Raw genomic sequence first — 18648 nt, 5'->3', positions numbered from 1 at the left:
CTGAGGTCGTCAAGCTACTCTTCCTTTCCCCTTTTCACACCATGCTCTTTGGGAGGAAGTCATCGTGTGTAGCCCACACCTAAAGGAGGAGGAATTATGCTCCCCAACCTGTGGGTTCAGTAGCTACATACATGATCCTTTTGCACAGGAATTCTTCTGCATGGGCGATCTGTCTTTCTCTCCCATTCATTTATTTATTCATATCAGTTTGGACTCATGCATTATTTGTTTCATACTATGGGCTATAATCCAGTACAACTGACTTTGCTGCTCATGCTGTTCCAGCATTCACCACAGGGAGCTTTTCCAGTTGGCTTCTGTGTCCCTCTGACACATCCCCTGCCATGCAGGCAGCTTTTTCTGTTTGTTTGCTGGCTTTGAGCAACTCCTTACTTTCTGGCAGTACCAGATGCTCCAGGCTCAGTCTGGGTATTTCCTGCCTTGGTTCTAGAATCAGCCATTTCTGCAAGGAGCCCTGTGTGCATTCTACCACGCAATGGCCACGTTTCCACCACCCTGGAGAGGTACATGCTCTTTTACTGCTCTTTGGCAGTCATCCCACTGTTGCCAGCATAATCCTGGACTTATCAAAGTCTAAGTAAATCAGCATCTTTACCTGTACTCTAAGGACCTTAGAGTAATTTACTCCCATTGACATCAATCGCCTCTTGACTTTTGGCTATTATCATCATGTATCTTAATATTTTTTCTATATTAGACCCCACAAATCACTACTTTTATGGTATTTTACAGTCAATATTCATATCTCTTTTGGTGATGTAGCTGTTCAAATCTTTTGCCAATGTTTAAATTCAGGTGATGTTTTCTCATTACTGAGTTTTGAGAATTCTTTATATATTCAGCATACTAGTCACTTATCAGGTAAGTATTCTGCAAACATTTCCTACAAGTCTGTGGCTTATCTTTATTTTCTTTTTTCAAATTCATGTTGAAATCCTAATTTGTCTTTATTTTCTTAATAAATGTCTTTTGAAAAAATTAAGTTTTACTCTGATATTCAATTTATCATTTTTTTCAGAACTTCTGCTTTTTTTGTGTCCGTAGACATCATTGCCAAACTTTTTCTTGCTCAAGAAAAGTTCTTACAGTATATGATTTATTTGTGCCTCAAAACAACTGACCTATAAAACTGGTCAAAAGCCATTTTGGGTGATTTTTCTAAATTTATTTTCTCGTCTACTCAGATTTATATGGAGTCAATTTTGAAATTTATATTTCTCCAGAAAACAGTTATTTTACTGTCTTTGAAAACATAAGCATTTGAGCTGTGTTTCATATTCTCTTATAAACATTTAAGCCTACTTGTTTATTATACACTCTTACATATGGATAGTTTCGTATGTGTGAACTTAGTTTACATTCGCTGTTTTGTATTTACTATGTTTTGCCAATAATCTTCCGATTTCATTTAACCTTTCAAAGAATCAGCTTTTGAATTACTGCTTACTCAATCATTACTTGTATGTTTTCCTTTACTTTTTCTTCCTCCCACTTTCCTTTGGTTTTGTTCTTCTTCTTATTGAGTTTTTAGTTTGATGCCAAGTTAACATATGTTCATTTCTTTCTCTTGATGCACGTGGCATCTGGTGAGGGTACCAGGTGCTCTCTGACATGTTGGCTGCGCTGCAGTGGGGCTGCTGTCCTGAGGTCACTGCTACTGCTGACCACATTTGGGAGGTGGATCCCTGCAAGAGCTACTTTCCCACAGAGACCACTTTGATCTCTGCCCTCTTTGCCACAGCTTCTTTGAGGTTATTATTTGTAGTCTTTGGTTGGACTGTATACTAAATGTGTTAGCTGCCAACAGGACAGACATGGGAAGAAGGCTGCTGAGGGGTGGATGGAAATTCTCAGGTGTGCGGCTCAGAATCTGTCTCCACAGCAGCAGGTGACACGTGGCTGCAGCCCTCACATTCAGGCGGCGGGTGGAAGGTGGCAGTGGACATTTTTCCCTGTTTTCTCTGGATGCTATCAGGGATGGTGCAGGCAACCACAGAACGCAATCTCCACCTGCACGACTGGCAATTCGTCATTTAGATTTTTCTTTACTCAGTCAGGAGCTCTCTAATAATCATGTTTCTGATGTCATCACTTGATTTTCTCTTTCAAAGTGATTGTGTCCGTATTCAATAAAAAACTGGCAGGGTAGTTTATCAAGTACCCCTCGTGTACTTCTATATTAATATGGAATTAACTGCTGCCTGGCATTATGATAGGAAGTAATCCCTAAGATATTTTTCTCTGAAATGCAGAAAGACCAGAATTTAAAGGCTTAGTACATTTCAAATGACTAGTTCTCTGATACTGAGCTGTCAGAAATCTCTAATAATGTGATTCTTGACAATTCAAAGGCAAAAAATAACTAAGATGTGAATGCAAAAAAATATATGTAAGTGGGAACCTGAGCTGAATCTCATGCACAGGCTGCTTAGCAACACAGTTAAGTAATCTCTGCCACAGGCGATTTGTTTACACACTTGCACTTCTCCATGCTAAATAACCACTCTGAGAAACAGACCCAAAGTAGCACAGCCAGAAGTAATATCATATGAGAGAATACAAAATATGGGGCAATTCTTACCATTAATGATTCTCTATAATTCCATTATTCAGAAATTTCTGTGCTACTGTTCTTAAAAGCTAGGAAGAAATTTCCTTTATCATATTAGCAATTCACACAGGCAGCTACCCGCTACACTGTAAATATACATTTTCTTACCATGCACTTTATACATCATAATTTAATCACTGAGATTTCATCATTTTTGATTGTGGTTATTATAATCATCTTTATACTTTAATGGAATTATTAACATAAGATGCAATTTGATCATCTGAAAAAGCTGCTAATCAATATTCACAGATAGGCTACGTAGTATTTATTCTCTATTGGTCCTGAAGGTCACAGAGTGAAGGCTTTATGTCACTGACAATGATTTGCTCCTCACAAATATATTTGACAAAACCCCACAATTAGTCTTGCTTCAATAGGCACACACGATAAAATGAATTAAAAAATACAGCACGCCTCATGCATTAGTGCCTACTTCTGTAAACCCAAAAGCAATACTATTAATAACCCACTTGTGTTCTGTCATTAATTCTAGCTGATTCTTGCAAATAAATACTGGAGTCAGGCGATGACAGCTACGTTCTGAAATACTATTTAAATACGGAACTTACCAACATGAGAAAACGCAGCCACAGAGGGAAAAGAATGAGACTACTAAACAGCTAGTCTAGAGGAATAAGCAGTCATTAAGAATCACAGTCACTCTTTCTGGACCAAAAGAAGCCGGCGGTCTTCAAAGTTCCTTCCACCCCATGCCTTCAGCGCTTGAGCTGACACCCTCTGCACTCAGAGGCTCTGCCCACCGAGCTTCTGTCCTTCTCCGAGGGCTCATGCCACTAGTTTGGTGCTGGTGTCCTGCGACTGCACTGGACATATGCCCTAACAGTTAAACAGGGCTGAATTTTAATTCTGTGAGGGAACTTCCAGAGAGCATTTAACGTTTGCTCAGCTAGAGCCTGCTATGCTGAGCCTGCGGAGAGCAAGTGATAGGCAAGCAGAACTTTCTACTCTCTTAGAGAAAATGAAATATTGATCACTTATCATAAGAAACAATGACCGGGGCATAAGTAGGTTCCACATTGTGAATACGAAATCAGTTATTTACACTTTGACAATCGCCATCACATCTACCTTCAAGTATCGTATCACCAAACATACCACACAAGACACATCACACTTCAAGTGTTTAATTGCTTATGCCTCACAGGACCTTTAAGGATTTAAAATTAATTCCTCAGAATTCAATTATTTGTATAATACAGATTCATCTATGCACATGTGTAGGTAAGGAGAAAGATTGTTTCTCCTTCAGGAAAAATGAAAATCAAAGACTGCTTATTTCCTGAAGAACAGCAACTGTGTATCAGCGACTAAAACTAGGGCACTCTACTTACTAAACTGCATCCTTCCTAAAGACCGAGATGACACAGCGCCACAAACAGGGTTTTAAGAGGATGGTGTGGGTGCACAGTGGATGAAACTAGTTAAGTCTCTCAAATGATAATGTTGCTTATTAACCATAGATGTTGTGATAGGTCAGAGCTGAGGTTAAATAGAAAACATCAATTGAACCATTTCCCTAAATAAAGCTCCAGGGTGCAATATTCTAAGCACTTTATTCGATAAAAAATGCTTTTAAAACGGTACTTTGGTGATCGGGAAACACTGCTATCATCCGTCAACCTAACTGCAGCAAAGTTCAATAAGCTAAATAATGAACCATTTAGATGATTTTCCTGAGGCTTTAGGGACTTGCAAACATTGCATCAATAGAGCTCTTTAAAAATTATGATGAAGTCTATTGTTTTCATTTTCAGATTTAAAATACGTTTTAGGGATTTTTAAAAGGTTATTTAATGTTCTGCTATTTTTTATCATTGTCCAATTTCCCAAGTAGAAAGACATTTTAGACAAGTAAAAAAATTTAACTGTAAGGTTAGCAATGTCTATAGTTTCTCTAAATTTTTAATAATCTTGGAGTCAATGAAATCTCTATTGTGAATTCCCAATTTAAGATTCAAAAAGTGTTATGACTTATATTAAAACTTAAAAATAAAAAATCCCAGATACTTTGAATAAAAAATGTGGAATAAGGTAATATGGTAAATATGTAATACAGTATTTTTAAAACTTCAAATACAGTTTTCTTTGGGAATAATCTCTAGTCTAGGTTTCTCATACTTACGGCAGGAAAATCCTTCTTTTTCAATACATAATCACATGACATTTTTGAGAATTTCCAGAATGCCATAACAGAAAAAACAATGTGTTCGACCCCTTCTTGATAGGAATATGGGGGCTTGCTTCCTCTTACAGAGCGGTTGCTCATGACCTGTGTTTGTCTCACAGCCCACACTAGAATGCTAAGAAGACAGCAACTGATAAATCTTACAAGTCTCAACTCATCGTCTTGTCAGTCTAAATGCCCATATTTGCTTATGATTGTGGAACTACGCCTCTTCGCTCAGATTCTCTTTTACTAAATAAATAGATCTGAGACACATACACACACCCCAATTCCAAACGTGGTTCTGAGTTTAGCTACAGAGATTTTTACGTATCTATCAGTCAACACAATCTATGAACTATAACAGGGCTGATGACTAAAGGAAGCTTAACAATCGTGCCCACTGACAGAAAGGTGTAGGCAACAGCACGCTGACAGGGAATGGGAAGAGTGGAGCTTGGGTTTCCACATTTCCTCAAAGTTGAAAAACTCTATACGATGATGACATTGTATTCTGGAGCTTTTCTGAAATCTAATACTTCAACTGATCCCAATTTTCACAGACTTTGCCAATTACTTTCTGAAAAGAGGGAAGTGACAATGTGATTCACAAGAAGGAACTTAAGTTCTTTATCGTAATTTTACATTGTACCAAAAAGGCAAATACCATCTAAACTTTGGGACATGGCCTTGCTAAACTATAGGAAACTAGCTCCTACTTAAACTTCCACTAATATAGTTTTAAGGACCAATATTCCTACAGATGTGTTTTACTCCCCTCCTCCCACTTGACCAGTAGCTCCCCGCACCATCTTCCCACACAGCCAAGGTTCACTCAGCAGGCGACGCTCGTGAGCCCCTGAAAAGAAGGCAGATGTGGCGTAAGGAAGATAAAGCCTGCTACTCAGAACCTGCGATAACACGGAGAGGGATGCCCACCCAGAAGACACGTGGGAGTCCTGCGAGCCAATGGGCAGCTGGGGACCCCCGGCCTGGGGTGAGGGCAGCCAAGGGATGTCAGGCTAGGGAAGAGCACAGAAGGAGCAAACGAGTGAGTGCCAGGATGCAGCTCCATACAAGCTTGGCGCAGCCTTGCTGAACAAAATGCTCTGAATAACTATAAAAGTAACGGAGTGACTACAGAAATTTCACAGAGTAATATAACTGCATTTAGGAAAAAGTAAATGATCCCTTTATGCCAGTCCATAGAAGGCACCACCCAATCCACATGTACCCACCATCATGAATTACTGATGTGGCCGGAAGAGCATTTGGATGGGGCACTGGTCGAACCCAAGCAGGGAAGCCAAGACCAGCACCTCCGCGAAGGCACCTCTGTGAAGGCACCTCCGCGAAGGCGCGTGAGCAGACCGGTCTCAACGCTGTGCATGGGAATGACTGGAGGGAAGGCGGCAGGCACACAGAGTTACTCAGAGAGGTCTCGGGAACAGAAGGCATTACGGGTTTGACAGCAAAAGCCTGCCACGAGGCAAGGCTGCATGGCTGCGTGCTAGTGCGCCCGGCCACACCAGGGACAGAGATTCTCACGAAAGGCTCAATGAAACACAGAAGCTCCGGTGATGGTGACAGAGAGGAACGTGTACTGGCTGCGATGCAGGGCTGTGCCATCACGGTGGCATCACTGATACTTATCTGGAGATAGGAAGGCGACGGACTGTAGAGAAAGATGGAAAGCCAACCTGTGATCCGCAGAGTCTGAGGGGAGATGAGTGATCCATGTTCTCAACTTCCCATGTTTAAAAAAACCACTTTCATCGTTTTGGCTACTTTTTCACCATCCTTTAGGTTCTTACATGGCTAATGACGTGTCATAATTGCTAAATTAGTATATTTTGGTTAGAGTAAGTTAGTATCTTGACTAAACAACAAAAAGAAAAATGCCTATGTAACTAAAGTTTTAAATAAGCAAGCTTGTTTTCCTTGAAGTCTAGCCGTGGCTTATACTTTGTCAAATACCATAAATCTGCTGGCGCATTTAGGCTTTCTTCTTCCTGAGGTCACTGTATCAGGGGATGTTTATATCTGTCCCTTGGACAACCTCAGCTGAGCTCACTGAGAGTCACCACCACGAAAAGTGTACAGAAAACTTAAAATATTGGTGGAGGAGGGCCTCACATCCTCACATTCACCCGTTTATCAAACTTCAGCATTCGCCTCAAGTCCTAAAAGTAAGTCAAAAGGAAAGATATATAAAATGCAGTGGTTCTCAATTGTGGGGTGTAACCTTTTAGATTTGCAAAGTGGAGAAATGTCCAGCCCCAGCCCAGCATTTCTTTTCTTTTTTTTGAGACTGAGTCCTGCTCTGTCGCCCAGGCTGGAGTGCAGTGGCGTGATCCTGGCTCACTGCAACCTCCGCCTCCTGGGTTCAAGCAATTCTCCTGTCTCAGTCTTCCAAGTAGCTGGGATTACAGGAGCCTGCCACCACACCTGGCTAATTTTTTATATTTTTGGTAGAGACGGGGTTTCGCCATGTTGGCCAGGCTGGCCTCAAACTCCTGACCTCAGGTGATCCGCTCAGCTTAGCCTCCCAAAGTGCTGGGATGACAGGCATGACCCACCACGCCTGGCCCCAGCCCAGCATTTCTGTAATGGGGGTGCTAGCGTGCATATATAAAAAGATAAGTATTTTTAAAAAGGAAACAAAAAAAACCCTGGAAGTCTGCCTGATGTACAGACAAGTTTAAAAACCACTTGCTTCTGTGTATATCTTTCCTTCCCCAGGAAAGTGGTTCCCACATCTGCACACAGACATGAGAAGTGCCTTCAGGACACGAGACCTAGTCCCATGATCCTGGAAGTTTGTGCCTTGTCAGGACACGGTCACAGCCAACCCTCAAGGAAAAAAAGATGAATGACATTACTGGTTGTTCCTGAGCCATAAAGTGGTAGAATTCTTCTGCTTCTAGAAGCCTACACAAGAGACTCCTGCTTTCAGGCAATTTTAAAGTAAAACTTGCTTGCCACCCTTGGTCAGCTCTGCAGCCAGCATAGCTCCTCCTCAATTATCAACACACATTTATTTATTCTGTTCTGTCTTCTTTGGGCTACAAATCTGTTCTAGTTATTACTCATAAGGCAATTTTCCAAACATTCTGAATGCATAGTTGTATATTCTGACTTCTTAATTTTAATCAGCAAAATGGTGATGCCCTTCCCAGTGCTGCAAGCCCCGTACTGTGCACGATGAGGCGCACACACGCCAGCTCCGCCTCCTCATGGCGGCTACGGTCTGTCCCTATTCCCACTCTTCCACAGCAAGGACTTGAGTCTCTGCTGCAAGATGTATTATCACCAGGGAAAGAGGCTCTCTCACGCCTCTCCACCCTTCTTCCTGCCTCTTCTCCACATGCCTCCCTGTCTGTCTGGCCCACATGCTGATCAGCAACAGTGGGGTTTTAGGCTCATATTTCCACTGTCTGTGGAATTAGAATTGAGCAGCTTTCATACCCATACTTTCAGAAACTGAATCAGTATTCCTAACACTTTCTAAGATTTTAGTTTTTTAACCTATGAATTTGCTTTGTCTTTGTGAAGAATCTTAATTTTCTACTCATTCAATAGTCATGGAACCTACACTCACTTTGCATCTTCTTTTGTTTAAATAGCTTTATGGAGACACTATTCACCCATTTACAATGTACAATTGAATTGATTTCAGCATATTCACAGAGTTGCGTAACCAACACGATAATCTATTTCAAAACATTTTCATCCCCTAAGAGAAACCTTCTACCTGCTGGAGATCACTCCTCTGCCCCTGACCTTCTACCTGCTGGGGATCACTCCACCATCCCTGACCTTCTACCTGCTGGGGATCACTCCTCAGCCCCTGACCTTCTACCTGCTGGGGATCAGTCCTCAGCCCCTGACCTTCTACCTGCTGGGGATCAGTCCTCAGCCCCTGACCTTCTACCTGCTGGGGATCAGTCCTCAGCCCCTGACCTTCTACCTGCTGGGGATCAGTCCTCAGCCCCTGACCTTCTACCTGCTGGGGATCACTCCTCAGCCCCTGACCTTCTACCTGCTGGGGACCACTCCTCCGCCCCGACCTTCTACCTGCTGGGGATCACTCCTCAGCCCCTGACCTTCTACCTCCTGGGGATCACTCCTCTGCCCCTGACCTTCTACCTGCTGGGGATCACTCCTCCGCCCCTGACCTTCTACCTGCTGGGGATCACTCCTCAGCCCCTGACCTTCTACCTGCTGGGGATCATTCCTCAGCCCCTGACCTTCTACCTGCTGGGGATCACTCCTCCGCCCCTGACCTTCTACCTGCTGGGGATCACTCCTCCGCCCCTGACCTTCTACCTGCTGGGGATCACTCCTCCGCCCCTGACCTTCTACCTGCTGGGGATCACGCCTCCGCCCCTGACCTTCTACCTGCTGGGGATCACGCCTCCGCCCCTGACCTTCTACCTGCTGGGGATCACTCCTCCGCCCCTGACCTTCTACCTGCTGGGGATCACTCCTCCGCCCCTGACCTTCTACCTGCTGGGGATCACTCCTCCGCCCCTGACCTTCTACCTGCTGGGGATCACTCCTCCGCCCCTGACCTTCTACCTGCTGGGGATCACTCCTCAGCCCCTGACCTTCTACCTGCTGGGGATCAGTCCTCAGCCCCTGACCTTCTACCTGCTGGGGATCACTCCTCCGCCCCTGACCTTCTACCTGCTGGGGATCACTCCTCAGCCCCTGACCTTCTACCTGCTGGGGATCACTCCTCAGCCCCTGACCTTCTACCTGCTGGGGATCACTCCTCAGCCCCTGACCTTCTACCTGCTGGGGATCACTCCACCACCCCTGACCTTCTAGCTGCTGGGGATCACTCCACCACCCCTGACCTTCTACCTCCTGGGGATCACTCCTCAGACCCTGGTACCTGCTGCTCTGCTCTCTGTCTCCATGGGTCTGTCTGCTCTGGAAATGTCATGGCAATGGAATCACACAGGCATGCAGGTTGCCTTCTGCACCTGCCTTCTTTCACTGAGCAAAAGGTTTCAAAGGTGCCTCGATGCCATCATAGACGTGGCTCCTTCCTGCCATTTGTGACTGTATGATGCTCCATGTGTGCGAACAGACTACATTTTATTTCTTGTTTGATAGCTGATAGACATTTGGGCTGCCTCCACTTCCCGGCTCTAACACTGCTGTGAACATTAACATACGGGTCTTTGTTCTCATGTCTCTCGGGCGGGGCATATGGTAATTCCATGTTCAATTTTTTCAGGAACGCTTAGACTGTTCTCTAGAGTGGCTGCACCCTGTTCCAATCCCACCCACAGTGCACGCAGGTTCCAGTTCCTCTGCAACCTCTCAGTCCTTGCTATGGTCTGTCTTTTTGATTCCTGTTATCCTGGTGGGTGTGAAGTTGCGTCTTGTCTCTTGGCTGAGATTCTACTCCATTATGGAGGGGGATGATGGCGCTCTTTTGTAATAAACTCGTCAACCAGAACCACCAGACTCCTCTCTTTAAAACATTAGATCTGATTTTTTTCCTTTTATTTTGACTGAAGGTACGCCCTGCCCACACCAATTATTTATGTATATGACACAGTTTTACAAAGTATCGGAAGACACTAGTTGGTTTATAGTGCTTCTGTGGTTGGCTTGATTACTTTACAGAACTACCTCAAGGACCTTGAAGGGACAAAGTGTACATAAAATTGTATATAAAATATACTAAGACATTAATTAAACAAATTTAATAATGAATTTTCCTGATCTAAAAATCAAAGAGTGATGTAAAGTCAGAAATAACTAATTTACCATGTTTAAGATCTTACCATTTCTGTAGGTTTTGGAAATTATTTACATTCCGATTTTCTTTTGAAATAAATGCCCTGTATTGAAAATCTGGCAAAACATGTGGAAATTTAATATGGAAACCTGATGATTCAATTTGGACATGGAATCCGTAGCCATAAGAACAGTCCCAAACTTCAACAGTTTTATAAAATGCAGCTTTGACACAAATTACTTTACGGAATCAGTAAACCTCGCTGGTATTTCTCATGCTGTTCCCTGTGACCAGCCCTGGGTGTTCTGGGATGTGCCGAGATGTGGCGGCCGCACATTTGCATGTGCAAGGCCCAGGCTACATCAGAGGCTACATGCTGGAATAGGTTGGGCAGTTTTCCACATACAGCTAAAACATACATTAAAGCTACGGTAAACTGCTCCTCTATTCCCCATCCCAGAAAGAATGAATCCTCATGACTCTGGAGTCCAAATGGAACGGACAAGCTCCCACGGTTTTGTGCTTTGACTGACCTCATCCGGGCTGGAAGCCTGGTAGGTGCGATTCTCATCACTGAAGTCTTGGTCAGCCTCTGCGAACTCAGTCTCCTCAGTAACGCCGGCCCGAGACTCATACACGGGGGTCACGTTGTGACACAGCACGATGGCTTTCACGGCTTCATGGATTCGACTACTGACACTTTTCCTAACTTTGGGAGCTGAAGATTGGGCTTTTCTTAGTGGAGTTGAACCAGTATTGTTTCCACCAGCTTGAGACTGCATCTTTAGAATATGAAACGTCACATAATTAAAGATAGAGCAAAGAGAACTATCTAGTTAACATGGAATTATTAACATACATGATTTTTACAAGCAAAGTAGCTAGAAATAAGTAGCCTGATTTGATTCTGATTATCTCCCATAAAGCACTGATTAATGAGTTATTTTTTTAAGCCTAGTACTATGAAGCACTTCGATATATCCAGGTTGTCAAATACACCAAAATATTCACTATACTACTTAAAAATCTGACAATTTATTTTTACTGTATTCACTTCAACAATGGCACTAATTTGGTATGTCCTTAACTCCTATTTATTCATGACTTCTAAAAGCAGAGTCAATTAAAGAACAAAATGAAATGGTATACTCACAACTGCTTTCAGCTTTCTTTAAATAATGTTGTACAAAGCTAAAAGCAGGACAAAATCTTTAAGAATCTTCCCTTAATACCATAAATTAATCCTGCTCTCAGTAGTCTCTGAGTTTAGACAGTCTAGTTTTGTGGATAATAACAACCAAATACAATCCTAAGTTGCATTCAGAGGAAAAATGGCCCCGTGTCATATCTCAGAATCCTGCTCTCTTAAAGCAAGTCCCCATTTAGGGCTTATGTGTGTGCCTGGCTCTCCTCGGGCTCAGCCGTGTTTAAGAGATTTCATCGGCACCACCGAAGCAATAACTTTTTATTATTCACCTCCTACGTGGCGGAGGGTGTCAGAGGACACTCCCCCCGACCCCAACAGGACGTCAAACGTTTCTTCTGTTAACTTCGGAGTAACTCATGACAATCCTCCTTAGAAACCAAGGCTCTCACGCTTGGACTGGGTGAACAGATCCAATGAACTGTGAATCTCCTGCCCATCAAATTACAGTGCTGTCTAATGAAGGGTTTAACTTTCTGCTCAGCTGGTGCTGCCTTTCAGTGAGGACCCAGCCCATCTGCGCCTGCTCACGCTGCTGCGAGACAGCAAACTCAGCTGGCTCCCTCCTTCCAAACTACGTGATGTTTATTGATGCTTATACAATTTAATTTCACACAAATTCCATGAAAGATTATGCCCTCTATCACCAAATGCCTCCAGTGAGGAAATATAATCAGGTTATAAAAGATCTGTGTTGCACAGCAGTGGACCTACTAGACTCCTGTCATCTTAGTAATAAAACAGAATACCGATAGAGAATCAGATCAATTTCACATAAGAAGTACTGTCTGTTCAACTAACAGAAGCTTTCAGCAAAAATGATTTTAAAAGTCCTCTTAGGTGGAAGCACAATAAACATTTACTGTGTTTATATAATGATGCTTCATCTTTTCTGCTTTTAATTTTTTCCTAATAACTTATTTGAAGCTATTAAAATTACATTCATAGATAATTTTTTTTTTTTTAAAAAGCAGAGCTCATCTGGTACTATTTCAACGCAGAAATAGATTCCTGGGAGAAACTGTATTCCTTCTCCTTTTAAGATTTTTCTTCTATTAATAAATATCCTAGGTTACAAATATTCCGTATCTAAATGAATTACATCCAAAATAATAAAGTGTTTGGCTGTCTACGTATGTTTGTTTGCTTATGTGTGTGGATAAACATTCCATATGCTAAATATATACACATATGAGACTTCTTCCATTTGACAGCATGCCGACAGTAAAGCTTATGCCAGACTGGTAGCAAGTATACAAGAAAGAGAAGGTTTTCAAAAAACTGAATACAATGCTGACCACTGAATGCTACTCTGGAGTTGTCAAGAGTAGAAACGCAGCAATGGGAAAGTGTCATTTAGTCTAGTCGCTGTGAAAATCAAGTTTGAAACAAATTACTGTAAATACAAAAAGTCTCCTGGACTCCACAGCTGACGTCGCCAGGTGGCCTCTGCAAGTCTGGGCAGCAGTGCCGTGCAGCGCTGGGAACTGTCACCCCCCAGGGTGGGCTGTGTACACTTTTGAAGGGTGGCCTCTGCAAGTCTGGGCAGCAGTGCCGTGCAGCGCTGGGAACTGTCACCCCCCAGGGTGGGCTGTGTATACTTTTGAAGGTGGCCTCTGCAAGTCTGGGCAGCAGTGCCGTGCAGCGCTGGGAACTGTCACCCCCCAGGGTGGGCTGTGTACACTTTTGAGGGGTGGCCTCTGCAAGTCCAGGGAGCAGTGCCGTGCAGCGCTGGGAACTGTCAACCCCCAGGGTGGGCTGTGTATACTTTTGAAGGTGGCCTCTGCAAGTCTGGGGAGCAGTGCCGTGCAGCGCTGGGAACTGTCAACCCCCAGGGTGGGCTGTGTACACTTTTGAAGGGTGGCCTCTGCAAGTCTGGGCAGCAGTGCCGTGCAGCGCTGGGAACTGTCACCCCCCAGGGTGGGCTGTGTACACTTTTGAAGGGTGGCCTCTGCAAGTCTGGGCAGCAGTGCCGTGCAGCGCTGGGAACTGTCACCCCCCAGGGTGGGCTGTGTACACTTTTGAAGGGTGGCCTCTGCAAGTCTGGGGAGCAGTGCCATGCAGCGCTGGAACTGTCAACCCCCAGGGTGGGCTGTGTACACTTTTGAAGGGTGGCCTCTGCAAGTCCGGGGAGCAGTGCCGTGCAGCGCTGGGAACTGTCACCCCCCAGGGTGGGCTGTGTACACTTTTGAAGGGTGGCCTCTGCAAGTCTGGGCAGCAGTGCCGTGCAGCGCTGGGAACTGTCACCCCCCAGGGTGGGCTGTGTACACTTTTGAAGGGTGGCCTCTGCAAGTCTGGGCAGCAGTGCCATGCAGCGCTGGGAACTGTCACCCCCCAGGGTGGGCTGTGTACACTTTTGAAGGTGGCCTCTGCAAGTCCGGGGAGCAGTGCCGTGCAGCGCTGGGAACTGTCACCCCCCCAGGGTGAGCTATGTACAATTTTGAACCTGATAGGCCTTAGCTCATTATTATGTGGATCACCATATTCAGAATAAATCAACAAACAGGTAGAAAAAGGGCCTCAGAAGGTGTAAATTTGTGACGCACACTGCAGCCTTGTCTGCTAGTCTCTTAAATTGATTCTCTCAGATCTCCAGGTTTGATCAAACTGAATCAATGACTTCAAATTATGACAGGCACAAAAAAATGCAAATGAATGACAAGGAAACACTCCTCAGGGCCAGGGCTGTGCTCAGTGTGGTGGCTCTGAGGTGCCTACAGCAGGAATGAGGCTGTTAGGATGACTTGGGTCCATGGACAGACTCTATACACAACCCACTGCCTGCAAAATCTCTGGCAAGTGGTACAGCCTCTAGGCTAAATCCTGTTTTAAAAGCAAATACAGGTTGAGTATCCCTGATCCAAAAATCTAAAATTGGAAATGTTCTAAAACTCGAAGCTTTTTGAACGCCATTGATGCTCAAAGGGATGTTCAGATAAGGGATTAGAGGTGTTCAACCAGTAAGGATAATGCAAATATTCCAAATCTAAAAAAATCCAGAATCCAACATATTTCTGGTCCTAAGCATTTTGAATAAGGGATACTCAACCTCTAATTCCTGTTCTCAGAACTTTAGGGAGCTTTGGCCCCAACGAAAGGCAGAGTCCTTATCAATTAGGGGCACATAATACATATTTACAGATGAAAGAATGTGATATTTGAGCTTCATGTCATAATATAATAATAATGAACACCTACAGATGAAACATCACCACCTGGGTACTGATGACAGGTAGGTGAATAACAGATACGAGACTCCCAACACTATGGTGTCTACTTTTATCTACTGAAAAGGCAAAAAAAGAATTTACCTTTAAAAATATGAGAACATTTTATTATAGAGAAAAACAGAACTGTTAGAAAACATATTGATGTACTATCCTACTGAACATTCTTCAACTACAATGTTTACTGAATAATTTTTTACAAATAACTCACTAGTAAAATGTGATATGAATAAATGACTTCAGCACACTATGCCTTCTACGATTTCACTCATGTACAAATGCTCATCAAAGACGATTTCCTGATTCGTATATTCGAACAGACGACTGAAGTAGCAGGATGTTAAGACCACCAAGAAGCGTGCTAATTTACAGATGGGAACACACGAGGCTCGGCTGGACTCATGGCGCGGGATGTGTGTGGAAGCAGACCCCGTGCAGGAGGAACCCACTTACCTGTGAGTAGGAGTCCCTGACATGGCTCTGGATCTCATCCATCGTGTCGGCGCCATAGGACACGGTGCCCAGGTGCAGCCGCTTAAATATCATTTCATTCTGGGTGAGGGTTCCTAGGATAAAGGGGACAACAGCAAACACATTAATGCAGGAGACCTGCGGGAACACCCAGCTTTCCTACCATGCAGGCATGCTGCACATCCATGGGCTGAAGCAGCTGGGATGCCCAACTGTATAATACAAAGTAGCGTTAAGATTGTTACTTGCTACTATTTTCATTTTAATAGGAAGAACAAGATATTTTCTCCCTAGCATGTCAAGGTACCTTTATAACATTTTTGTGTGTTTTTTTTTGGAGACTGGGTCTCACTCTGTTGCCCAGGCTGGAATGCAGTGGCATTATCACAGCTCACTGCAGCCTCCACCTCCTGGGCTCAAGTGATCCACCTGCCTCAGCTTCCCGAATAGCTGGGACTACAGGTGCACGACAACACACCCAGCTAATTTTTTTGTTTTTTGTAGAGGCAGTGACTCCCTACATTGCCCAGCCTGGTCTCAAGCGATCCTTCTGTCTTGGCCTCCTAAAGTGTTGTGATTATAGACGTGAGCCACTGCACACGCAGCCTCTAACAACGTTTAATAATGAGAAGGGCTCTAGTTATATGAAGAAAGTCCGTCATTGCCTTTCAGCTCAGATCTGTTATTTGGAACGAATGCAACTTTTGCCTGCTCTGAAAGAGGCGGACATAAAACTAGAAAACTGAGTCACCACCTTTATAATTACAATATAGAACACTGCCTGAGAAAGACATCAACGAGCCCCAAATTAGAGTGTCCATTAATTTTTTAAAAAAACCTATTTCAAAAAATTAAGTCTTTTTAGCTGAACAGAAATGGATATTCCAGGTGTGTTTAATCCTTAGCATGTATGTGTGTCCCTTGGAATGACAGACAGGAGGTCTGTGAAAGATAGGATGGCTTTTCTTTAGTGTTTTCCAAATACTGGGCTATCTGAATGTGCTTCCCTAATGCCTGCTCAAGTACCACAGTCCTCACTTAGGAGGACTGCCAGAAAAGTTGGGCCATGTATTAGGTGACAAAGAGATCTCACTTAACCTAAAAATACACATATTACATGTGCATATGTTCTATTTATTTGGCTTTATAGAAGCAAAGTAGCACAGGGAAGCTCAAATACCCTCTGGATATGTATGTAGCGTGCTGCGATGTGTGGTGCTTTCACCTTGTCCCCGGGGGTGTGTGCACTTATTTCACAACGTGCTGCCACGCGTGGTGCTCTCACCTTGTCCCCGGGGGTGTGTGCACTTATTTCACAACGTGGTGCCACGCGTGGTGCTCTCACCTTGTCCCCGGGGGTGTGTGCACTTATTTCACAACGTGGTGCCATGCGTGGTGCTCTCACCTTGTCCCCGGGGGTGTGTGCACTTATTTCACAATGTGCTGCCACGCGTGGTGCTTTCACCTTGTCCCCGGGGGGTATGTGCACTTATTTCACAACGTGCTACGACGCGTGGTGCTTTCACCTTGTCCCCGGGGGTGTGTGCACTTATTTCACAACGTGCTGCCACGCGTGGTGCTCTCACCTTGTCCCTGGGGGTGTGTGCACTTATTTCACAACGTGCTGCTTTCACCTTGTCCCCAGGGAGGGTGGGGGTGGGGAGGTTTCTGCACTTATTTCACAGCACATCCAAGAAGGGTTATCCACGGATACTGCTGATGTTATAAATCTGAGTATGAACAATGACACAGCCATTCATTGCACAAAATTGCAATTGACTGCAATAAAACCATAAAACCCAATTTTATGGTTGCAAAATATCCATAAAAATATTCACTCATTTTTATGTTGTTTGGCACACATGGTACTGGAATATAACCCAAACTGGAATATAACCCAAACTATTTTCATGTCTATGGTACTCTCTAAGTGCGTGAGGATTAGAGCACAAAATGAATCAGTTAGGATCAGAACTCAAGAGGTCAGCTGGCTCAGAGCCTTCCATCAGGACACAGCGCTTACTTTCAAAGACAAGGAAAATAGAGCTTACAATTACTATTTTAGAGATAGTTTTGATAAATGCTCTTAGAAGAGTGAATATAATAAAGTTTTAAAAATTCCAAACAGCAGCTAACTATCTACCTGAGACGCTTCTCAGTTCTATAGATTTTGGCTTCCACAAAGTTTTATGACGCACCTTTAAACTGGCTGTGCTCTGTATACCTTGAAAAGATGTCTCCAAGTTTCATAAATCTAAGTGGAAACAAAATCATCAAAATTACATGAGAGGCAGTTTAAACCTTTTTGTTTTGTCATGCTACCCTTGTTAAATAAGTAGAATTAACATAAAACACTAGGCTATATTAAATAATGCAGTTAGCAACAATTCAGTCTCCGACTACCATCATGAAGTTCTACAAGTGCTTTATACATTTGTGCTTCATACATTTGTTTGTTTGTTTTTTGAGACAGAGTCGTGCAGTGGCACTATCTTGGCTCACTGCAACCTCTGCCTCCTGGGTTCAAGCAATTCTCCTGCCTCAGCCACCCCAGTAGCTGGGATTACAGATGTGCGCCACCACACCCAACTAATTTTTGTATTTTTAGTAGAGCCAGGGTTTCACCATGTTGGCCAGGCTGGTCTGGAACTCCTGACCTCAGGTGATCTGCCCGCCCTGGCCTCCCAAAGTGCTGGGATAACAGGTGTGAGCCACCACACCTGGCCTATGAGTGCTTTAAATAGCAAAAATGTGAGATGAAAAATGGTAGTTCTATCACTGCCAACAGTTAAAAGATAATGAAACCTTACATTAATTCATATTAGGGTAAGTACCAAGTTTGCCTCTATTATGTGTGCCCAAGTAAGCAGCTCTCTGAAAAATTATTTAACAAATGTGCTAAGTTAAAAACATTCTACTTAGCAGATTGAGATAACAAAGTATTTCCTTTAGACTTTTCTCTTAGTGTGAAGCATGATGATTTAGGGTGGGGAATCGTAATGAGGCATAAATCCTATGCAGTTTGTAAACAGGACTATGATTAATGCCACTTTTTTAACCCAACTTTTTTATTACGAACAATTTCATATGTAAAGTTAAAAGAATATTATAATGAACACCTGTACAGCTCCTACAAAGAGTGAACAATTACTTCTTTAGGATTTTAAA

General features: G+C 43.5%; 1 protein-coding gene across 6 annotated transcripts in view; it reads right to left on the bottom strand.

Annotated features, from left to right (window-relative positions):
* The window catches only part of ATP9B (ATPase phospholipid transporting 9B (putative)), a 322333-nt gene that overhangs the window by 71439 nt on the left and 232246 nt on the right, over window positions 1-18648 (bottom strand). For all 6 annotated transcript variants that reach the window (XM_008952694.5, XM_003827309.6, XM_063597385.1 and 3 more), the window contains 2 exons: window positions 15463-15575; window positions 11112-11360 (listed from right to left, as the gene is read on the bottom strand). In XM_008952694.5, coding sequence (XP_008950942.2) covers window positions 11112-11360; window positions 15463-15575 — 362 coding nt within the window. The remainder of the gene's footprint in view (window positions 1-11111; window positions 11361-15462; window positions 15576-18648) is intronic.

Source organism: Pan paniscus, chromosome 17, assembly GCF_029289425.2.
Source record: "Pan paniscus chromosome 17, NHGRI_mPanPan1-v2.0_pri, whole genome shotgun sequence".
Taxonomy (NCBI): Eukaryota; Metazoa; Chordata; class Mammalia; order Primates; family Hominidae; genus Pan; species Pan paniscus.
The sequence above is the reverse complement of the archived record's forward strand: the minus strand, read 5'-3'. Positions and strand labels throughout refer to the sequence as shown.